At 42.4% G+C, this 24,732-nt stretch overlaps 1 protein-coding gene across 3 annotated transcripts; it reads left to right on the plus strand.

Annotated features, from left to right (window-relative positions):
- The first annotated feature begins 30 nt into the window (after positions 1-30).
- Positions 31-22,936, plus strand: LOC117413626 (solute carrier family 41 member 1-like). 3 transcript variants are annotated; one of them, XM_058999527.1, is made up of 11 exons: positions 31-139; positions 8,744-9,072; positions 14,391-14,498; positions 15,123-15,194; positions 15,732-15,876; positions 16,184-16,330; positions 17,263-17,407; positions 18,036-18,115; positions 19,939-20,073; positions 20,900-21,048; positions 22,090-22,936. In XM_058999527.1, exons 2-11 carry the CDS (start codon positions 8,770-8,772, stop codon positions 22,273-22,275), a joined length of 1,470 nt encoding a protein of 489 aa, XP_058855510.1. In that variant the 5' UTR covers positions 31-139; positions 8,744-8,769; the 3' UTR covers positions 22,276-22,936. The 3 variants fall into 3 exon arrangements, with proteins under 3 accessions (XP_058855510.1, XP_058855509.1, XP_058855511.1); XM_058999526.1 differs by lacking the exon at positions 31-139 and adding an exon at positions 7,858-8,151; XM_058999528.1 differs by lacking the exons at positions 31-139; positions 8,744-9,072 and adding an exon at positions 10,556-11,544.
- The last annotated feature ends 1,796 nt before the right edge of the window (positions 22,937-24,732 follow it).

Consider the following 24,732-nt stretch of genomic DNA (forward strand, 5'->3'; position numbering starts at 1 on the left):
TGGTCTAAAATTGAAGCCTGTTCCCATATGAAGTGACGTTCACTTGTGCCTCTGTGGTATTTAGTTACTCAGAGTGGCTTAAAGTGCTGACTGTTACTGACTCCGCACTGAAAGCATTGAAGGGCCCAGTGACTGAAAGGTACTGCTTTTTAAATATTGTGTGATTTTAAAAGAACCACCACGCACCTCCTGTAGTGTACTGTGTTGCTTATACTGCAAAGCTTTGAAGTGTCTGAAAACTTTGATTAGCTACAGTCTGTACACATTGCTGTTTAGTTAGTTAGGGCTGAATCCTTGCTGATTGTTGGAAGTCTGTTTAAAAACTGCACAGCACAGGGCTATAGGCCTTGGAGCTAGATAGCTAAGTGAATGTGTTGATGAAATGGACAAATGACCTGTGCATGCTACTGTATTTAAGTGTACCACTTACAAAACTGGTCTTCAGTGCACAGTAGTTATCCTGGATTTGAAACATGATGTCCCAGGTTTCAGTGTTAACCATCTGGCTGCAATGTAATTCATTGTTTGTTTGTTTTTTGCCATCCTGCCTTGTGTATCCTACGCTTGCCGCCTTCTCTTTGGATGGTGCTTGAAGATTTTGCTTGTGAATCACTAGTTTGTGAAGCTAAATAGAATGGTTTAGTCCAGGTATGCCACCAGAGAGTAACAAGCAAAACAAGTCTCCTTATAATGTAATCTAATAAGTATATTCAAACAAGATACAAATATTGTTTTTCTAGGTCACAGTCAGAAAAAAACAGGTTATTGTAATTTGCATTGTTCCTGCCTTGTACGGCATGAGTTATACAGCTCATCTTTTGCATGCACACTAAACCATCACACAGGCATATGTGCTTTGTGTATCGGCGTCAACTACAAACGGAGGAAACATCTCCCCTGAATTTAGTCCACTTGAGCTGGAATGACCCGTATGCAAATCTGTAGTTAAGTCTGTTTTCCAGAACAGACAGGGTCATCACATCTGAGACTGTTCCTTGTGAAACACCAGTAACCTGTACAGTCCCTTATGCAGAATGTCACATCTCCTGTCTTGCCCCATTGGTAATGAAATGTTGGCTCACTGACATCGGTTTAAAACAGTTCAGTATTTTAATAATAAAAGCAGGCACTGAAAAACGGTTCCCTGAAAGAGAAAATAACCATCGAGGTATGGGATATTGCCATCAGGCAGTAGGGATTGGCTGAGCTTTATAGCAAAGCTGCCGAGAGTCACTTCCTCTTTTGCTCTTCAGGCCGTGAAGGCTTCCGGAGCGACCTCGCGGCTTGATGGTTATTTTCTCTTTCAGGGAACTGGGGTTGCATCCGCAATCTATCGTTCCCTTTCAAGTCGAAAATAACCATCAAGGTATGGGAACAGTGTACCCAAGCCGTCGCGAGGGAGGATTCTCGGCAGTAGGACAGACTCAGCATCTATGCTCGCAATGACACCTGTCCTAAGGTGGACTAGTCACACCATATTGTCAACCACTCTATACGTCCACAACCTGAGGCGTAATAGAGTGTAACACAGTTGCTCCAAATGACGGAGGAGAGGATTACAGTACATTCAACCGGCAGAAGGCCCATAGAATCATATGCTAACTTAATAGCATCCACTATCCAATGGGAAAGGTGTTGCTTAGACAACGGCTGACCCAAAGTCTTAGAACCATGGCATATGAACAGCTGTTCTGTTTGCCTCACAGTCCTTGTGCGGTCAATATAACACCTCAATTCCCGCACAGGGCAGAGCATGTGTAACCGCTCTTCCTCTGGGGAAGAAAAAGGAGGAGGATGAAACGCCATCAACTCGACTGGTTGGTTCATATGAAATAGGGATATGACCTTGGGTAAAAAGGCTGGATTTGGACGCATGGAGACATTAGAACCGTCTCCTGCGAAACGAGTACATGATGAATGCACCGAAAGTACATGTAACTCGCCCACGCGTTTTGCTGATACCACTGATAGCAAAAACGCAGTCTTCATAGACACGAGCTTCATATCCACACTGTGGAGAGGCTCGAACGGTGCCTTGGTAAGGGCTTCTAGCACCACATCAAGGCTCCATGACTGTAAACTGGTCGTCCTTGGAGGCCGCAAGGAACTGAGATGCCAGAAAATGGCAACCAGGTGATAACCCGTCAATGCGTACATGGCAAGCCGAAATGGCGGCTAAATACACTTTAAGTGTAGAGGGAGATTTCCCCTCATCTAGCAGCTTCTGCAGAAACTGTAATATCACTGCCATAGGGCAGGAGACCGGGTCATGGCCCTCAGCCAGACACCAACTTTGAAACAATTGTCACTTATACGCATACTGCGACCTAGTAGAGGGCGCTCTCGCACTCTGAATGGTCGATATAACCGCCGTCGAAAGCCCTAAGGCTGACAGGCGCTCCGGCTCAGGGGCCAAGCCCATAACTGCATGAGTTTGGGGTTTGGATGCCATAGCCCTCCTTGGGCTTGGGACAACAGGTCCGCTCGCAGAGGGAGCTCCCTCGGACGACCGTGCAACAACTGCACCAGACTCGGGAGGCCACCGAGGAGCGATCAGAATCACTGTCGCTTGCTCTACCCTGACCTTCTCCAAGAAGGCGGGGAGCATCGGAATCGGTGGAAATGCATACAGGAGCCCTGGTGGCCATTCGTGAGCCAGTGCATCGACTCCTAGGGGGCTGTCGAGGTCCTTCACCGAGAACCATAGGGGACAGTGCGTGGTCTCTCGCGAAGCGAAGAGATCGACTTGCGCTGTGCCGAACCATTCCCAAATGCGCTCTACCACCCGAGGGTGAAGACGTCATTCGCCTGCAAGAGAACCTCCTCTGGACAGGAGATCCGCTGCGTAATTGACTCTGCCCGGTAGGTGAACCGCACGCAGAGAGGCTAAAAGCGGTTGTGTCCAAAGCAACAGCCGTGTTACCATCCGGTGAAGACCGGGGGACCGCAAGCCGCCCTGGCGGTTGATATACGCCACTACCGTGGTGTTGTCTGACCGCACTAACACGTGCTTGCCTAGAAGCACTGGCAAGAAGTGCCAAAGGGCGAGGTCCATTGCTCTGAGTTCCAGAGCATTGATGTGGGCTGACCTCCAGGGTCCTGACCACACTCCACGTGTCCCTGTCCCGTTCCAGACTGCTCCCCAACCCTGGTTGCAAGCGTCGGTTGTGATGACTTCCCTTCGGAAGATGGGACCCAAGCGTACGCCCTGGCGGATGTTCGATGGAACTTTCCACCAGCGCAGTGCTTCCCAGCAGGTTCGGGATATCCTCAACCTGCGGTGTTTGTCTCTCCGCGGATGCAACGCGAAGGCATTGAACCAGGCCTGCAGAGGTCTCTGGTGTAGTAAGCCCAAAGGAAGGGCTTGCGAGGCGGCAGCCATCAACCCTAGCATGCGCTGACACAGCTCCATACTGACTGTTTCTCTCAACCTGAATAGGGAGTGACACCGCTCCAGCGAGGCAACTCTTTGTGTCGACAGGGTCGCTTCCATGGACACTGAGTCCAGATGCAGACCCAAGAATTCGGTCTGTTGGCTCGGCACGAGGCGGCTCTTTTCTGAATTGACCTTCAGACCTAGCCGCTGAAGATGGTCTGTAACCATCACTGTGTGCTGTGCCAACTGCTCCTTCGACTGCGCGCAGACGAGCCAGTCGTCCAGATAGTTCAGCAGTCGGACGCCTTGAGCCCGCAAGGAAGCTAAAATGGCATCCATACATTTGGAAAAGGTTCGAGGAGCTAGTGACAGGCCGAATGGGAGGACACAAAACTCGTACACCCTGCTCTGGAATGCGAAACGCAGATACTTCCTGTGACCCGGGCAGATGGGAACGTGAAAGTACGCATCTGTCAGGTCCACGGTGGTGAACCAGTCGCCGTGTCGGACTGACTGGATGATGTGCCTGTGCGTAAGCATCCTGAACGATAACCGCCGTAGGTATTTGTTCAGTACTCGCAGATCTAAAATAGGGCGGAACCCGCCGTCCTTTTTGGGCACTAGGAAGTATTTGGAATAGAACCCCTGGTCGATCAGAGCAGGGTCTACTTGTTGAATGGCACGCTTCCTGAGCAATGCCTGTATTTCCACATTCAGAGCTGAGGACTGAACCGGGTCCTTCACTGCAGTTACGACCACCCCCCTGAAGGGGGGAGGCTTTAACTGGAACTGAAGGGTGTACCCAGTGGATATAGTTTTGCGCACCCAGATATCGTTGGTGCATTGTTGTCAGAACTGGAGCTGTGGAACAGTGTAAGGGTGGGCTAACAGCTGCCTGGATGCCTCAGACCTGCCACCTCCTCTACCCAGGCTGGCCGCGTGCTGATGGACCTACGGGGGAGGTCCTACTACCCCGTGGTTGCGCCTGCTGCTGTGGCGGTGTCCTACGCCATGGCTGTTCCTGAGGCCGCTTTGGCTGGAACTGTTTATTTGGCCACATCTTAGCCATTTGCAGCGACGCCTCCCACGCCTTGACGGAGCGTTGCAACATCTCATCCACCGCCGGACCAAATGTGTGTCCCGGTGTAATCGGAGCATCCAGCAAAGGGGCCTTGTCAGGCTCCTGTACTCTCGCCTGCGAGAGCCAGAGCTGTCTTCTGGCCACCACCATAGACGCGATGCTCCTGCCCTGAGCCCGCGCGTTGAGCTGGGCTAGCTTCACCAGCAGCTGACTGAGTGTGCCTAGCTCGCTTCTGAGGGCCGCAGAAGGGCACTCAGGTAGGTCTCGAAGGAGTGCCGCCTGGTAAACCGTCAGTAGACTGGCTATATTAGACAGTCTAACTGCCTCCGTAGCCGCAGAGTACCCTTTTTTCAGGTGTATCTCTGTGGTCCTGCACTGCTTATTGGGGCAAGCTGGGTCTTTAGTAAGCCCAGATAGTGTCGGCGTCTTCACTAACGCGGCGCAGCGTCCACCGGTGGAAAGGACGCTAAACCGGCCTCACTAGCCCCTTGCATAGTAAAGGCCGAAGCCTTGCGAGACGTCGCAGGAGCAGAGGCCGGAGACCCCCAAGTAGACTGCACCTCTTTAACAAAGTCCGGGAATGCCGGAAGCATCCTGGACTGATGGGACTGGGCTGAAGGCGACTCAAACAGAGATCGCCGGGGAAGCTCTGTCCCAGGCCAATCAATGCCCAAGTGGCGGGTTGCTCTGTCCAACACAGACCACACAGGGTCGTCAGTATCCATCACCTCGGACTCAGCGACCTGATCCGAGTGCTGGGAGGCTACCTCAGCCTCTATACTGTCCCCTTCCAGGATGTCAGATGCATCCCTGGAAATGGCATCGATATCCCAGTCCTGAGGTTGCAGTGGAAGGGAAACGGCCAATGGAGGTTGTAGGGGAGCCACTGGCTGGTTGGCGACGGGCCCAGTGAGTTGTTCTGGGGCTCGAGGCACTGCATTAGCTAGGGACATGAGAAGAGACTGCTGTCCCATCATCATCTCCATGAACTGAGACATCTTGGAAGTTAGCTCTACCACCCCCGACCTGTCTCTACATCGCCTGTCGCGACGAGGGGAACGAGAGCGTCCTCTACGTCGAGGCGATCTGGAGGGCGACCTAGACTCCCGACGAGGGCATACCCTAGAAGGGGAGGGGCTGCGAGCCCTAGCACGTCTGGTGGGGGACCTCTGACCAGCTGTAATCTGGGAGGCCGGGCTCCTGGAGAGCTGTAGTCGCCCTGGCGGCGTCGCCGTAGACGACAGCGGGGCTGAAATGGTGTGGGAAGATCCCAAGGAGGGAGAGTGCCCACCCACTGATTTCTTAGCCCTTTGCCGAAGGGTGCGTGTCTGAAAACCAGCACAACGTTGGCAAAAAGCCCTATCCGCCAGCGCGGATGCGGCGTGTCCTGGCCCAAGACATGCCACGCACTCATCGTGCGGGTCACTGGCAGGCAGCTTCGCCTGGCAAGACGTGCAACGATGGAAGCCCGACATCTCCGTCGAGCACGACATCGAAGGTGCGTCGAGTAGCGTCGAAGTGTAGCGTCGAAGCGCCGCGCGTCGAGCGTGTGGCGTCGAAGCGTCGAGCGTGTGGCGTCGAAGCGTCGAGCGTGTGGCGTCGAAGCGCCGAGCGTCGAAGCGTCAAGCGCCGTGCACCGACGCACCAAGCATCGAGCACCGAGTCCCAAGCGCGGAAGCGCTGCACCAAACGCCGAAGCGCTGCACCAAGCGCCAAAGCGCTGACACCACGCAGAGCGAGTACCGAGCGTCGGGACGCCTAAGCGTCAGCTGACCCGCAGAGCGGAGACGCTAGTGCTGGTACAGTGTCTTATTTGGTGAAATACTTACCTTGGTGCTTAAGGGAGTATTGTGCTTTGTGGTCGTCTTCTTAATGGTGAAAAGGGTTTTTTTTTTTTTTGTTTTTTTTTGGGACGCTGCAGCAAGTGCTTAGTGTACTGTATGAATGACTGTAGGGCAAACCGTACAGCTACCACGCGGTGGAGAACACACAGCAGTGGAAGATTTATAGAGGGCTGCAGAGCAGACTCCACATACACACGCGGTCTAGCCAGGCAAGACCGAGGCTGCAATACACGCGTGGCCAAGGCCAACGACGTGCGTCCAAATAAAATATATATATATAACAAATATATAATATATATACAAAACCCAAAAAACACACAACTAAATATTAGTAATAATATACTAATAAAGAAAAGACGAAGACCACGAGGTTAAACAAAAACGCAATGCCGAAGCAAAGCGTGAAAGAACATAAGAAGAACATAAGAAAGTTTACAAACGAGAGGAGGCCATTCAGCCCATCTTGCTCGTTTGGTTGTTAGTAGCTTATTGATCCCAGAATCTCATCAAGCAGCTTCTTGAAGGATCCCAGGGTGTCAGCTTCAACAACATTACTGGGGAGTTGGTTCCAGACCCTCACAATTCTCTGTGTAAAAAAGTGCCTCCTATTTTCTGTTCTGAATGCCCCTTTATCTAATCTCCATTTATGACCCCTGGTTTATGTCCCCCGGGTTGACATTGTCTATACCTTTTAGGATTTTGAATGTTTGAAAGGATATATAAAGTAATATATAAAATATATATATATACACAATTATATAACCAAATTTACCAATAATAAATGCAACTGAAATAAACTCGGAGAAGGGGCAAAAACCAGCTTCTTAAACCTAAGCTCAATGAGTACAGACAGTTACAAGCTCTAATACCTACCGCTACCGATGCTGACGACAAAAGAGGAAGTGATTCTCCGCAGCTTTGCTATAAAGCTCAGCCAATCCCTACTGCCTGACGGCAATATCCCATACCTTGATGGTTATTTTCGACTTGAAAGGGAACATTTGTTAAATAGAACGCCTGACTGCCCAACATTTTCAAATAAGCGTTGGTTAGCACTTTGCCCTCGATAGTGACCAACAGCAGTTCTGGTTAAAGAGGCTGACCTTAGGCTGACCTTCCTATTTATTTTACTTCTAAATGGATAGGATGTGGATAATATTACAATAATATATATATATATATATATATATATATATATATATATATATATATATATATATATATATATATATATATGCACTACATGTGCAGTTTTGTCTGTTCATGTGCATGCATTTGTATTTATGTATAGAATTATTTGTTTTAGTAAAATGAAACAAATGTATAATTAATTATAGCGTGACTTGTCCCCGCGTTATATACAACTTAAGTGGTGACTTTCACTTTCTGAACACCACCGAATTCCACATTTTGTCAATTCCTCAAACCGAATTTGAATCCAAGGGGACAGGGCTGCACTGTATTCAGATGAAAACCAATCGGTTACAAGATTGCTGGTTGATGCGCAGTTCGTTGAAACAAATCAGAAAGCGATGGTCTTGGAGCTGCAATTTCCTATTCGGTAATCCAGGTCGAAACAGGAAGACATCGCTAATTGCATCACCACGTCTCCCTAACGCAATTGCTTGCGCGTTTGCATTGACTTTCTTGTTAAAACTGTATTTTTCGAGTTGTAATTCCTTCCCAGTGCTATCCATTCATAAAAAAGGTACCAGAAACAAACTGGAGCTTCCTGGCGGGCTGATTTTGAGAGAGAAATGCAACAGGCATTTGTGTTTAATATTGTCAGCTTCAAATGTCGACCAGATTTAAAGAAGCAGCGGATGCAGTCACTTTTGCACACATCTAAGGTACACTGCGCGTTTATTAAATTGTATTGTGTGTGTATTGTGGTTTACTCCAGGTTAGCGGAATGTAAACGTACAGTCAGGGCATTACAGTGTATACTATACCCTAAAACCACACGTCAAGTCTGTTGAAGCAGACTGCCACATCTACCAAACATTTCTTATCCTCATAACATTACACTGTCTCATAAATCCTGTGTCTTGTCACGTGTGCATCTGGTTTTTATCACATATTCTGTTTCTGCTTCGTTTTTCTCCTGTCCTGAAACACTGCTCTACTTCAGAATCAGATTGATACTGTACCACATAAACTGGAAGTACAGTACTGTCAGTAGTGTTTACATTTTGCATTCATCTCTCCATAGAGATGAAATAAGCTTGAGTCATAAAATCCCTTAATCTTTTACACTGTATTTTCTGGTAGCTGTTAGTTCAAGCTCCTCATGTATGTTTAATTAAAGTAAAAAATTTAAACACAACATGAACAATATTGAAAACATCAAAAAGTATGGGGAGCTTAAAAAATATCTGCTTTTGTAACAGCACCCTCTCCAACCTCTGGAAACAAATTCTTATCTTTATTTGTGTTGGGCAGGAATCCTAGGACAGTAGTGGGTCACCATGACTGGAGAGGAGGTGCGACAGAGGAAAAAAGAGGGCAGATCGAAAAATGGAGATCTGTCCAAGCAGAGGTCAAAGTCCAAAGGCAAGAGCAAACACAACGACAGGAAAGCTGTTAGCTCAGAGGGCCAGGATGCTGTGCTTCCACCCAAAGCCCCACAGAAGAGGCAGGCTGAGGAGAAGGTTGCCATGGCAAAGACTGAGGAGGAGTCTTCAATAGCCATCGGCCTGCAGGTTCTCTTCCCTTACCTGCTGGCAGGGCTGGGCATGGTGATGGCAGGCTTGGTGCTGGATCATGTCCAGGTAGGACGCTGGTGACTGGGGTTCGGTGTGAGTAGAAGGTTTGGATGAAAAGGAACAGGGTCGATAACATGGGAATTTTGCCTAAAAATGAAACATTTACTGTGAACTACCACAGGGTATATTTTCAGAAATGTGCTACATTCTTATTTCAATTGTCTATGTCTATTTAACCCTAATGTATCTAGGCACACTTGTGCAATTTTGTTCGTCCTTTTATTTTTATTGACTATAAAAATAAACATCTTGGACGATGTTTGAAAGCTATACCAGTGCTCTATCTCTCACAAAAGAGGAGAGACGGAATAAAAGTAATTGTTCGATTAAAATACATTGGACGTGTTGAATACCCACCTCAGAATCTCTTTCTGGACTAGTCTGGGACAGATGGTTGGTATGCAGCGTATAAAGTCTACAGCGTTGTTTGAAAAATGTGAATGCTGTCTACATTTTGCCAGAGCTATATGTATGTATGTATGTATGTATGTATGTATGTATGTATGTATGTATGTATGTATGTATGTATAACTTATTTTTAGGTGTAATCCCAGGATAACTATGAATGATGATTGATTGATGCGTGGTTTTGCTATTAGTGGAATTTAACTATTGATTAACTGGCACAACTACAAATGCATAGTGTTCCCCTTGTCTTTTGAAGACATTGTTTTGCTCCACAGCGATCTTTCTTAGTAAGTCGCAATGCAGAGGCCACTTCAGGTGAATTCAACATTTCCATAGCTTTTAATTTCTGACTTAATATTCTGTTATGCATATTCATTAATTTACTATACTCTTTTAGAAACTTTTTTTAGGATGAATAGGCATACATACTGAAACATATCTCCTGAGGCAGATTTGTTTAACACCATCATGAATAACTTGCAATATTCATTCTGTAGGTCAAATAAATATTGTACCTAACTGTTTCCTGTGCAGTAGGTAAAATGGGTAGACAATCTTGCTATTTCAATACAGGTCTTTGTTCCAACCTTGGTTATTACCTTTAACCAGGTACACCTCTCGTTATTGTCCTAGAGCACTTAATTATTTAGAGTAAACACACCTGTTACAGCTGCCTACCCATGTGCTGAACCAGTGGTCACATTAGGCACCAGGAAGCTGGATACACTTTCAATTCTATAGTTTTGTATTTGAAGTAGCTAGATATCCCTAATGGCATGATAAGGGCCCAAAGATCCCCAACACAAGAAAAGGGAGGTTAGAAGATGTATTTTATAGCTTTCGATTAACATGCAACTCATTAGTACAAAGAAAATACATCAAATACAGCCTTGTGCGATTAATAACGTTTGCTCTGGCTGTACTTCTGACTTCTTGTGCATTATATAAAGCAATAAGAAGTGTTTGCATGTACTACAGACCCCTGTGTTTCTAGAGCCGGCTGCTCAACATAAACAAAATGCAGTGAGGTTTCTTAACTCGTCACAGATTCCTCACTGCAGCATCAATGACTAAGCACTAGCTTAAAATTTGGCTGCAGTGCTTTCTAATCATCCCAGCTTCTAGGAAACTAGCAGCATCTTGAAAGTGACATCAGGAGTAGAGTGTTTGTTTTAGAAACTGATTGGACTGTGTATCGGCATTCTTTTAGAGGGAGACAGGGAGCTATTTTGAGTGTGAGCAGAATGATCGGACATGCCACTGTAACATCACACACCTTGCCTAAAGACCAGTGAGGAGACATGTGTTCGTGACAGGCACAAGCAGTAAGAAAATAACTGCATGTCCTTCTGACTCCTCGTTCAGACTGATGCCAGTCGCCTGCAAAGACTGCCGACTGCCTGTCCTTTTGTGACCTTGCACAGAATCAGCTCTATCGTTTTTAATCGGAACAAGAAAACTGGGCTTTGTTTTTGGACGTGTGAAAATACAGCTGATAGTCTTTTAGATTGCTTTCACCTTACCAAGACGTCAAAGGCTGATGTGGATCAATATCTTTGAATTTCAACTCCTTTACCAGTCTTGAATGACATTTGATTATTTAATGGGAATATTTCTGTATCAATATTGAGGAGCTCTTGAATCACCTTTTACCAAAGCAAGGGGCAACCTTGCTCCAGGTCCAGTCGTCTGTGATCTGATTCAGTCTGTAAGATACATCAGTTCAGTCTGGAATGTTTGACAGCGTGACGAGTTAAAAAGCCAAACATTTTTCTGACTCTGGTTGACCGGCTCAATAAGCCCGTTGGGTGGTGGCAGTTCTGGGTGAACCTGTTCTTTTGACCAGCTTCCTGAGCATGGGTTAGCAGCCAAGTCATGGTTGTTACCCAATTGGAACTGGAGTTCTGCTTCCAGGGGAAGAAGCTGCGTGCTTTCACCTGTAAGCTAACCAAGTCTGCCAATGGCTTCCTGCCAGAAAGCTCCTGGAGTATCGCCACCCAAGTTCTCCTGCCGTACCTGGTGGCTGGACTCGGCATGGTGGCAGCTGGCTTGGTGATGGATATAATGCAAGTATGTGTTACAATTTCCACCCATGTGTTCAGACCAATGCTGTGTTTTCTAAATGTCAGAATATCTTTCATATGCATCATAGGACACTAGTGAGAAACCGCTCTGTAGGATCTTTTACATTTCAATGCTGTTTTTCAACCATAACATTTTATTACCCTTTTTCTAAAAAAAAAATCACATAATGTTGTCATAACTAATTCAACTGTGTTCTAGCTGCTTCGATCAATTGATATATTTACTATGTACAGTAAAACTGTAAACACCTGTACTATGTAGCAACACTTTTGTGCAAATGGGGCTGTCCCTCCACATGGCCGAATAGACGCAAATGGCAGCTTGGGTAGCATAGCAACAGCAGACTGGCGTAAGTCACGTGACTGGTCCTGTTTAAGTCAAACCCAGAACTGAAGCAGAACTGAAATGAAAATAAAAACAAGCACTGTGAATGTGACGAAATGATGAAAGACTAAACCATCAAGTATACCAAATCGCCTATACTGCCTGTAGTTAAAAATATAAAAGCTGGACAGTGAAAGATGGCACAGCTAGCAGGATTACACATTTAAGACAGAGGGCAGTTTGGAACAGGATTTGCTGCTTCATATTTCAACTTTCAGATATACTCATTGAACAATGGTCTTGTAACCCTCCAGGGCAAGTCATATGCTTTGAAGATTCGTCACATGGACTGACAATCCATCCTATTTGCCCATGTAGACTCTACATCCCGTTTGTCCAGCCCCTGTACTGTGTATGGTGCCACATCTAATCTACTGTCAATGGTGTAGCTTCTTCCTGACTGTGAAGCAAATTAACTCCACAGCCAGGCCCTCCTCATATCAGAGCCCTCTCAGAGACACATTCCTACCTGACAGCAGCAAACTGATAACCACAGCTGACTAAATATGATACTGTTTAGTACTGTTTTATATAGGGCACTAGATGTAGTTGTTAGCCTTTGTTCAGAGTATTTGATCAACTCACACATCCTGATAAGAGTTCCTTTCTGTTTTCCCTCAAAAACAGCTGACCCTAGGTGTTGATTTACTGTTGGGGATCTGCCAATTGCATTGTTACTTTCTGTGGATTTACACAAACAATTACCATTTTACCTGGCACTGCGTCAAAAACACGTCGATGGTAAATACTTTCAGATCTCTAATTTATACCAAGCTACGTTTTCAGAATATATAAAGAGGAAGTAGGTTTAAATGACATTTTCTTAGGAATAAGCTTTTTAATAATGCATCATTTCTGCAGTGAATTATGGGATTGTAATCCTGGTTAAAATGTAATCAATGATTAAGCTGCGGAAGCAGCCGAGTTAGATTTTAGGAAAGGTCACATTTACGTAATGAATTAGGGTTGCATTTCCTAGCTGTGCAACATGTTTTTATTGTCAATTTACAGCCCTGGTATGGCAGTAAAAATGAGTTAAATTCGCTTCCAATCAGCTTTTAAAACACGGAAATGAATTGCTGTTGATTGGTACTCAACTGTAAAGATGATGGACGGTCATCTTTTCTTGTTTTTAAATCAGCACATTACTGAATGGATTTATTTAATACCTGCTGACAAATACTTCTTAAAAGGTAGTTACTTGAAAAATACGAGCATCGGCACACCCTTAATATTTACTCAACACACATTACCAACTTTGGCACCATAAGCACTGTCCTGTTGCCATTATACAGCTTCACCCACATTGATGTTATGCACACACAAGTCCACGGGTACAAAAAGCTTTTCAGTCAACCGAGGCGTGAATTACTGTGAGAGAAGTGTTTAGTATAAGGTTTCCAGACATGTGAGTATCTATAGCTCTTCCTTAGGTTGTAGGCTCACAAGGCCCAGTGTTTTCATCTCTAATTTCTATGCTCAGTACAGAGGCTGGCAAGATGCCCATTGTTACACCTGCCACCCATTCAGGGCACACTCACATTTCACTGTAAGACATACTTACTATTTCTATACAGTATTTGTTTATTTTAGAGATGAGGTAAACTCTGTAAGTGCATTTATGATATCATGCTGGGGTTACAAATCCCATGTGAGGTGCTGGGGGATGTGGTGGAGGCACCTCTGTGTACTCTAAAAATATTGCAAGCAGTATCCTGCATTACGTGTTACTACTACCCATCGCTGACTTGCTGCTGCAGTTTGCTATTGCAAAAGCAAGAAGATGGCTGCCAGCCAGCCATTTTGAATAGGTCAAGGACAAGTGTACCCTCGATGAAGGCTCTTCAGTGTGGTAGTTGACCTTGACTTTCGTTAGAACCTGTGCCTTCAGCTCGGGACGCAAAACTTCCTTCGCAGTCAACTGCGGTCAAAGAGCTTATTTCAACGGGCACTATCACTTAACAAAGACACTATGTCAAGTGGTTGATTTTTCGGGTTCGATACCCACAATGTAACAGAATACAGTTGTGTATACAGCCAATATCTCAAAGTGTTAAAGAGAATAAATAGGGTGTACAAAAGGTAAAAGATTGAGGCTAATTTGATTATTAGTATCACCTACTTCTGTGTGAGTTTCCTTGCTGACAGTTACATTGTGATGGGCAAGCTAAATTAATAGACTAAATAATGATTCGATTTGTACACCTTATTTAGTCTGTTTAATCTGGAAACCAAATGTCATATGCTCCCAATATGGTGGCCATCTTAAGTAAATGTGAAGGTTACAATTACATTTTGCCCCAGCAGTCTCCATAACACTGAAAATATAGTCAGCATCTGAAATAATGTATTAGAAGTTGAAGTAGCAGATTTCCAAATTCACACAAATGTATGCTTAATAATAAATAAACTCTGTGATTACCTACTTGTATAATGTTCTGTTTCAGCACTGGGAGGTATTCAGGACCATCACAGAAGTGTTTATCCTGGTGCCAGCCTTGGTGGGATTGAAGGGAAACCTTGAAATGACCCTGGCTTCCAGGCTGTCGACCGCAGTGAGTATAAGATGATATAAAGTGTATGTCTCCCTGTGAAGTCTTGTTGTATGGCTATAAGTCACCTCTTTATACAGCTTCAAACCTGGGACTGTAAATATTTGAAAGTTCATGTTTAATGTGTATTCAGAGGCAAGTCAACACAAGTAATTTAGATACGTTAGTATGCCAAAAATATATTCTAAAAACAACAATGAGATTTATTTACTGTAAAAAAGTGCTTTATTACCTCACTATAGCATGCAAAATTGTTAACGCATTATAACAGTAACGGAGCATTGCTTCCCTATGAGTTAGGGAGGCTACAGCGCACCCTACTGGCCATGTACCTAATGAGCTGAAAGCAAAGACCTGCAGGGCTGACCTTTGTTCTGCAGGGTCTGGTGGCTCACCGAAATCTTCTGTAGAGCTTTTGAGTGTAAAGATGCAATTAGCTTGGTCGTGAGATTGGAGGAAGCTCACCGCTCTTCAGCTGTTCTGAGGATTTTAAATTAGAGAGAAAAACAGGGGTGTAAAATATTATGAAGTACAATGACCCCAAATATATAAAGATAAAGCAAAGTTATAGTCACACGACTGCACACTATAACTCATGACAAATAGGTATATATTTTTTTTTCTTAGTCAAACACTGGTCAGATGGACGACGCACGGGAACAGTGGAGGATGGCTACCTGCAACCTAGCCCTGATTCAGGTAAACTGTAACGCTGATCTTGAAATACCAATGCTGGGTACAACATATTACACACTTTATGCTTCTCCTGTTGGTGGGGATGGAGTGGAGATGATCACATTTTTGAGGGTCTCAGAATCTACTATACATGATTTCTGGACTGTGATTGGTAACACGAACGCTGGCTGTGTCTTGGCAACCGTTCAGCTGAAATTGATCCAAATTTAAATGGACATTTGTTACAGTAATACATTTTTTAACATGCTATCCACGTTGACCACACCACATCAGAAAAGCCATTACTTTGTATAATGAGCAATCCTGATAAAATGATCTTACAGTGGATGGTTTTGTTAAAAGGCAAAACTAAATGAGATGAATGTATAATTATAAATCACAGTTGTTAATCAGTCGTAAATCATGTGGTGGAAAGAAGCTATGTAGTTATATTAGTCATGAAATACAAAACCTTTGAAAGTATCACAATTAATTGCTTTACCCCTAAAGAGCTGATATACTCTCCAATTGCTCATCCCCCACCCTTCTCTGCACTCGCAGGTCCAGGCCACCGTGGTGGGGCTCCTGGCTGCAGTAGCGGCTGTCGTTCTGGGGTTTATATCTAAAGGACACATTGATTTGGAGCAGGCCGCGGTTCTGTGTGCCAGCAGTGTCACGACTGCCTTCATAGCTGCCCTGTCGCTAGGTAAGCAGTCAAGGCATGTTTGCAGTAGTTTGCTGTTTTAAAAATATTCTCCTGACACAATGTAATTGTCAGTAGATTGATAGGGCTGAGACAGCTATTTCAATGGAGTCAGTACCCTCATTTTGGCCTCTGTGGAAGTTTGGTGTATCTTTTTAATTTACAGTATTTATCGACTACAGTAAAACCGTGCCACTTTGTTCCTGTTGATGGCAATGTTAAGTCACCTTTGATGTTATATTATTATTATTAGTAGTAGTATATCATTGTGTTCTTTTTATGATAATATTAATGTTCTGTCTCTCTCTAGGTCTGGTCATGATTGGGGTCGTTATTGCATCCAGAAAGCTGGGGATAAACCCTGATAATGTGGCCACGCCTATTGCAGCCAGTCTTGGGGACCTGATAACCCTTTCACTGCTGGCCGGAATTAGCACTGCACTCTACAAATATAAAGGTAAGGTGGTTACCTGGTTAACAGTAGGCAACTGCGTGGTCTGTGTTTCACTGTACAGCTATGGCCAAAAGTTTTGTATCACTCTATAGAATTGACTCATTTTGTTTCATAAAGTCGAATGGAACCTGCTGAATAATGTTACGTTAACATATCAGATTACATACCGCTTTGTAGCTTTCACGAAAAAACTGACAAATTGAAAAATGTGACATTTCGGAATCTAACATGAAATATTGTACTACTATTATGGCTTCCGGGAGACTATTGCAATATCATTTTGTAGTTTCTTTGATTATATGATGTTAAATAAAATATCTAAATTATGTTCATATAGTTTTTTATTTTATTTTTAATTTTAAATTATGTCTCGATCCTAAAATTCTAGGTGATGCAACACTTTTGGCCATAGCTGTATGTTTTGATATAAACAAAATTTTTGGAGTTAAATTGATTATGGACATAGTCTAAATGCTGGTCTGCTTTTACTTATGAATTTGATTGTGGGATAATTGTATTTGCATAAAACCACAGTTTACCCAAGTCCTGTTGTGAAATTGTGTTTGTTTGAACGTAAGTGCACTAAAAATATTATAGTTGTTTTATTTGAAGCTATTTAACATTAACTGGTGGTTTTCTTTCTGCAAAAGTGTTAAATTAGCATGGTGGTAGATTTCTGGTGTATATGGCCCTATATATGTTAAAAAAAATATATGGAACCATGTTTTTTTTTCTTCTGTAGTACCAAATTAAACATTTTTTTATTAGTGCTTTACCACCAGGTGTCAGCCAAGTTTAAGCAACGTCAAAGCTTGTGCAATAGAACCTTACCAGAGGAAGACATTACAAGCTACAACATATTGAAATATAATGGTGATATATTTTATTTTAGTCTCACTGTCCTAACACCTGTGTTTGCTGTTGTGGTCCCTCAGATATCTCTTACCTGTCTCCCCTGGTCTGTGTCCTGTTCATTGTGCTGATCCCACTCTGGGTGGTCATCGCTAAGAGAAGCCCTCAGATCAGAGAGGTGCTGAAGTCAGGCTGGCAGCCTGTCATTGTCGCCATGTCAATAAGCAGGTAGGGCCTATTGTGCCCTTGTGATATCTGTGTGTTGTACTGTGGTTAGTTTGGGAAAAGCTTTGTAGCCAGAGTGCCAATATACAAAACTCATCAAAATAGCAGGAATGGAAAAAGCTGGTAAAAGTGGCTTGCCGGTTGCCAGCTATTTGTTTGTGCATGCCAGTACTGGAAAAAATGATGCAAGAAAGCACTTTATCATTATTATTTTTTATTTTAATGAGTTTTAAAATTAGATATTTTGCACAACATTTTGAACAGTTGCCTTCCATTACTACAAAAAGTGAGGTTTTAATAATACTAATTAGTAATACTAACTGCTTTTCTTTTTATTTATGTATTATTATTTTGTATTTTATTTTATTTTTTTTTTAACTTAGAGCAAGTTGGTCAGAGTTTTCCTATCTAATTTTTAACAAATGCATACCTTTTCTTGAATCTGATACCTATCATTTTGTATTCACACACGAGGATACTGAACGATAGCAAACACCATTCAGCATCTTCAGAAACAGCTCGACAGCAGTCAACGGAGCAAGTAGCCTGAGGAACCACAGCGAACACCAAATAATGAAACACTGTGCTTTTGCGTTAGTTTTCACATTATTTTTTTCTGTTTGTTTTACAGTATTGGTGGTCTTATTTTGGACAAAACTGTGACAGAACCTGACTTTGAGGGAATGGCAGTCTTCACCCCAGTTATAAACGGTATGTACGCAGGCATGTATGGGTTTAATTCTGCTAAGAGACTAAGGACTTCTCTGCACATTCAGTGTGATCATCTCATTTTCCATCAGTCCTGATCTGTGGTGTGGCATTAACGAAATGTTTACAAAAATACTAGAAATAGTTCTATACACACGGTGATGCATACACAACATTGACCTAGCACATGGTCATTCTTTACTAATGTGGGTCAGGGAAATAAATCAGCAGGAACTCTTTCTCCTCGGTCTGCTACAGTAGCCCCTACTGGCCATTGCCTGGGTTGGCTCAAGCAGACACCCGCTGGCCTTTGTGGGCCAGTAGCTAACGTCCGCTCTAAAGCGCCTGGGTGTAAAGAGGCAATAGGCTTGGTTGTGGGACATCCACTGACCTTTAGTTATCTCAAGCTGTTGCTAGGAGGTACAGTGAGGAAACCAAATTGGACATTATAAATGGGGTGAAATGATTGGGCATAAAAAGTGTAGAATTATGTTAAAGTCTAAAACTGAACTGAACATTCAAGTTGATTTGATGTGGTTAAAGATCTGTTTGTCACACTGATAGTAAATAATGGAAATATATATCAGCTTGTCACCACACTAAATGTAAACTGAGTGGAAAATGTCAAACTGTAGTTCAGATGAATACAGTGGCTTGTCGGAGTTATTACATTGGAACAACATGCAGTCTGGTTCACATTTCCTTTCTCGTTCTTGCTATCTGTGCTTAGTTTATACAATGTTTCTTTAATTTGCTCTCACAGTACATCTCCCCTCCTGTGTATTAATGCATACAATTGAGCAAAAGACGTTGGCATTTCTATCAAAGGGACTGCTGCAGGGCACTTGAAGCCTTTTTTTTTTATTAAATACATGCCTATACCATTATTACTTGAAAAGGAATGAAAGTATAAACTGAAATACTTCTAGAGATTGGTTTAGTCTTTCTAGTCTATATGCTGCTCCTGTAAATCTGTAGGTTTTGTAAACTGATACTTAGATGCAGTTATCACAGTGAGTTCCAAAATACTTGATTAAAGTGGAGAAACACTTGTCTTAAACATTTTGGCGGTATCAGATTATTATGAAGAACTACCAATTTAGATCCGAGTGTACGTCTGGCTTCATCCCAAAAATAAAGTATTCTTGCTTGTGTTGGCTGATTTTCTTTTTTCTCTTAAGGGGAATAAATGTTGTAATCACTTTGAGAGCGATGATGTCATTTCAATATACAGCTACCAGGTGTAGAAAATAACACTTTAAAAAAACAAACCTCTGTAGAAACGTCTATTTTACAGTATGTCCTCTCTGTGCACTGCCATTTCATTCTGTATTAAATTATATACATACAGTATATACATATATATATATATATAAATCCATCGCGTATCCGACTGCGGTGGAACCAGAGTAAGAGCGGATATGTATAAAGTCAGATAAATGAATCCTGTTTTAAATACTGTTATACACAACTGTAACAATTCCTGTATTCACACAATTTTTGTGTTTTGAGATCAAGCTTTTATTAGGGAGCTACCCTAGATCCCTTATTTAGAAACATCCCTTATACAGGGTATGCATGCTTGCGACAGTGTGGGTGCGTGAATTCGCTGCTGAGTGACAGGCAGGAGATCGAGACGGAGGTTGAAGTTGATACGCCCCGCAGGCGACCAGGATTTATATACACAACAACCTGAACAGCTCTCGTGACACTACCAGCAAAAACAAAAAAACAAAACAAACCACAACAACTTTAAAACATATATTCTGCTCACCTCTACAGCAGTTTCATTGCTATACACCCCCTCCCTCTCCCTCTCTCTCTAGGTGTTGGAGGGAACCTGGTTGCCATCCAGGCCAGCCGAATCTCCACCTACCTCCACTTCTGGAGCATGCCTGGGGTTCTGCCCTACAAGCTGAGGCAGCACTGGCCCAACCCCTGCACTACCTTCTTCTCCTCAGGTCAGTGGATGAAAGCATCAAACGCATACCATACACCCAGCTGTACAGCCTAATATACACACTTTTCATATAGTTTATATGTTATAGTTAGGGTTGCCAGATGTAGGTGTATGTTTTATGTAACAACCCTTTTCTTTTCAGTGGCTTTATCATTTTTAAACTGGGAACCTTACATGCTAATGGAAATACAGAGAACAAAAGTATGCATGTTGGAACAGGAGGTATGACCACAGGACAGGAGAAATAATTTGTTATGTATCAAAATACAGTCCGGTTCTAAACATCATGATTATTGTTTATTATATTGACAAAATACACATGCTAGTCGAATGCTGGTAATACAGTTTTCTGATGTTGCAAGTGAGGGAGAAAGCAACATAACAAAAGCATTGACAAATACACGCTACAGAAACACAGTGAAGTTAGTGGTCCATCTGTATTGTATTACAAAGCTATAAAAAACAAGCATATTACACATTTACAATAATACAGAGGGTCCCCATACATCAGGCATCAGTGACCATTTCATATCATGGCGATAAGAATGTTCTCTGTTAAATCAGGAGGCCAGCCCTTGTTCACCATCTGCGCTACCGTTTTGAATTAATTCCCCTTTGCTTAAAGATACCTCACACCTAAAGGAACTGAAGACAGGTATTATCAAGGATGCCTCTGATGCATCACTTACAGGACACCCTGTTGTACGTTACTTTGTGACCAACGTTTATGAATTCATTATGTGTAAAACCTGTAGCCAACCTTGATATTCCTAACAGAGCGGAGTCATTGTGCTGCAGTAAAAGCAATGTTCTTTTCCCCTTTGCAGGAGTTAATTCCAGATCAGCCCGTGTCCTGTTCTTGCTGGTAGTCCCTGGTCACCTGGTGTTCTTGTACACGATCACCCTGCTCCAGGGAGGCCACATGGCAGTAACTCTCACCTTCGTCCTCTTCTACTTGACTGCCGCTCTCCTTCAGGTACAGAACCACAGTAACTCCCACCCCCTCTACTTGAGACTGCCCCTTCCTTTCAGTTTGGGCATTCTCTGGAGAGCTCCCACTGTTACAACCAGCTCTCTGTAAAGACCTGTCAGATCTAGCTGATCGTAATCCGGTATGATAGACAGCTATTGCGTCATGTGTAGGTCAACTTGGTGAAAAAGAAAAGTTCAAGAAAAAATGCAATAATGAACTGGAGATGCATCAACAAAAGTCTGAATAATGTATCCGCAATTAAAGTTTGAGCTCAGGCTAAGGGTAATGGTTTGGTGCTTACCAGGTAATCCCAGTTAAGCACCAAACGTGTTCAACAACAACGTCTTCCTGTAAAACAAGCAAATACTATGTTGAAACCTCATGCCCTTTGTGCTTTGGACCTGCTGTCTACATTATTTTTGTGATTAATTCCCCTGCAGTATTATTAATTAATAATAGATGCAGTTGTATTTCCAATATAAAACTGTCTACAATCATCAGATTTGGCAAACATAACAACAGATGCTTACAGTGGCTGAACAATGTAATAGGAAATCCATAAGTACTGTAGGAACAGCACAGCCATCTCCCCCTAGCCCAAAATATAAACAGGAATTGGAGATAAAAGGTATAGCTACTTCCTTCCTACCCAGATATAGACCATCTAGTTTGTATGTGCTATATATAGTGTAGTGACCATGGGCTTATGTGCTGTGCAGTATGTGTATTGAGTCTGTGTAAATATTAAGCGGTGCTATTTATATTGGCATGCTCCGCAAAACAAAAATAAGCTTCCCCATAAAGTGTGTAGGCGTATTTATGATACAATACAGAACATCTCTAGATATATAAACTATATGTGTGACTTTGCAGTATGGGCAGCCAGACAGGTTGTCGTCATAAACTCAATAGCTTGTGCTACAAGTTGGGGGTGGGCTCCTATTTGAAGTTATTTAAGGTGGTATTAAATTGAATAGCCCTCATGGTGAACTCTACCATTGAAACACAGGATCCCCGGTGTTTGTTTGTATTGATTTTGCACAGGTGGGAATCCTGCTGTACGTGGCAGACCTGATTGTTCGGTTGATGTGGCGGAAGGGTCTGGACCCTGATAACTTCTCCATCCCCTACCTCACCGCGCTGGGAGATCTGCTGGGCACAGGCTTCCTGGCGCTCTGCTTTCGCCTGGTCATACTGGTCGCAGGAGCGGACGTCAAGCCAGGCAACTGAGCCTGCCGTCCTGCGTCTCTGCCTGTGTATTCACTAGAACACATTTTACTGCAGTCTCATTTGGTATAGCTATGTCAAAAAACAGCAAGTTGTATCCATATTTTTTTTATTAAGACAGTTTTTGTTTTCCTCAATGTTTTTCAAGCCATTTCATTTGTCAATTTTTTCATGCTTGCGGTCTGATTTAAGATCAGTTTGCAAAACAACATTTCAGAGCAATAGTACGTCAAGATTACATCCCTGGGAATAAGAGTTACGATTCAACCCCACAACTGTACAATATTTAAAAAAGTATAACATTTGAAATCTATTTATTATTGCTAACTCAACGAATCAATTACAGAACTGTGCAGTATCAAACAATTATAATATCTATATATCATTTATGATTCTCAACATAATCTAAATAATATTATTTAGGATTCAATGCCATAGCTGTGCACTTATGAAAACACAATCTAGCCGAGTCATCAGATGTTTGTGCCTATACACTGTTGATGTGTTATCTGAGAGGCTTTAGGGGCTCCATCTAGAGCAGCCCTTCTTGGCTGGCCTGTCTTGAGTCTTTTGGCTCAAAGGGAAAATCTCATTTGTGTTTAAAATGTAATTTTGTGTATGTACAACTTTCAGTTGCAAGCACAAATAAAATGATTTAAATATTTGTACTTGCCATTTCCAGTTCTGTTTGCTAGAGTGTATTGTGCCCTTAAGACAATACGGGAAGCAGCAATAAGAGTCTTTATCCCTAAACCCTGTGTGGGAGTTTGGACTGTGACCAAACTAACATGTTAAATCTAATTTAATCCCCTGACGAATTTGGTGTCAAATGATTTGACGTCCTGGAACTGATTTTTTATGTGGCGTTTCAGTGCTTTTTTAAATTATTCAAATGGCCTATTGTATTATGTGGTCAACTTCTATTTTCATGTCAGGAAAAAAGAGAAATTCAAACTGGGATCAAAACGACTTCTTGTAGTTTAGCCCCCATTTCTCATGAATTGGATGGTAAGTTGTATCAACATGAATTGTGAAATGACGCAGAGTGGCTTTAAATCATGAGCGAGAACTGGAAAAAACAGAAGCCCTAATAACATGCAACATATATATATATTTATAAAAAAAAACAAAAAAAAAAACACAACAAACAAACAAACATGAAAATATGGTATGTTTTATATATATATATATATATATTTTTTTAAATTAACAAAAGGGTTTTGAGGCATTCCACATCTTAACTGCATCTACCCATTTGCAAATATTTCATTAAACAAAACCATATTGTCTACTTTGTAGTTATGCACTGTTAACATCTAAAATTTTACTGGAGGGCTTGGGTCGATGTCAAGGGATCCAGTACTTCATGCTATAGGGTGTTGCCACTCTTAGAACAATTGGGAAATAAAGCTGGCACATCATTTTATATATATATATATATATATATATATATATATATATATATATATATATATATATATATATATATATATATATATATATATATGGCAGTTAAATGTGGAAGCAAACATTATAAAGTTAGACTACTCAGAGCTTCTCTATCCTTCAGTGCAACTGCAACCATTGTAAATCAACCACTGTGTCGTGCATCTTTAATCATTAGCTTAGATCTCAGAAAACCATTTAATCTGTAGCAGGAGTACCCAGACTAATACAGACCATGGCTGAAGAGGGGCAGCATAATCCATGTGCACAGGGAGCTCCTCTTCAACAGCCTTGCAGAAGGGAACCATGTGTGCACACCAGCATCTAAAAACATCATTCAAAAGAGTTAACATCAAGAAAGGCTTTGAAATATGATATATACTTACCTGCTGCTTTCTTTGTTGCTGATTTGTGGTGAACTTTTACAGTAGGACTAATTGCTTGCCTTAAACTTAAACCTTGAACACAAATTGTACTACATCAAGCCATTTAATAGGTATATTAAATACATTTTAAAAAAACTAAAAGTAAATAAATGCATATGACATACTGTAATTGCCTGAATTTCTAAATACACCCCCTGCAATGCATTTACATCATAAGAGAATGTTACATTTGACACTTGAGAAATTGTTTTTCAAAACAGCTGGAGGCAACATATTATAATATTTCATTTCCATAAATGAATTAAAGAACTTCCTGAGCTCTGGTTCCAATAGAGAAGCCTGGAATCAAAATGGGTCAGTTATTTTGCTCCACTGTAATTGTAGTGCAAGTTAAGATGGATGCTAGCAATGTAATTCAGCAATCGTAGAGATCTGTAAATCACTTTGTGTGTATTTTAAAAGATGTGATCAATTTATAAATTATATGCTTTTTTTGGCAGCCATTTTGTCTAAATCACCATCATGGGATTATGTAGGTCATTGTAGCAAGCAGCTTGTTTAAAATGACTCATTTATCATAATATACTTCCAGAGATCCCCAGTGTTTGCCAATGGAGTGTAAGACGTA

The sequence above is a fragment of the Acipenser ruthenus genome, chromosome 25 (assembly GCF_902713425.1).
Source record: "Acipenser ruthenus chromosome 25, fAciRut3.2 maternal haplotype, whole genome shotgun sequence".
NCBI lineage: Eukaryota > Metazoa > Chordata > Actinopteri > Acipenseriformes > Acipenseridae > Acipenser > Acipenser ruthenus.

Bases quoted from the DNA above. Each gene is read 5' to 3' on its own strand.
- LOC117413626 (XM_058999527.1), top strand. From the start codon at position 8,770: ATGACTGGAGAGGAGGTGCGACAGAGGAAAAAAGAGGGCAGATCGAAA. The intron at 9,073-14,390 runs GTAGGACGCTGG...GTTCTGTTTCAG, and splicing joins TGGTGCTGGATCATGTCCAG to CACTGGGAGGTATTCAGGAC. The intron at 17,408-18,035 runs GTAGGGCCTATT...TTTGTTTTACAG, and splicing joins GTCGCCATGTCAATAAGCAG to TATTGGTGGTCTTATTTTGG.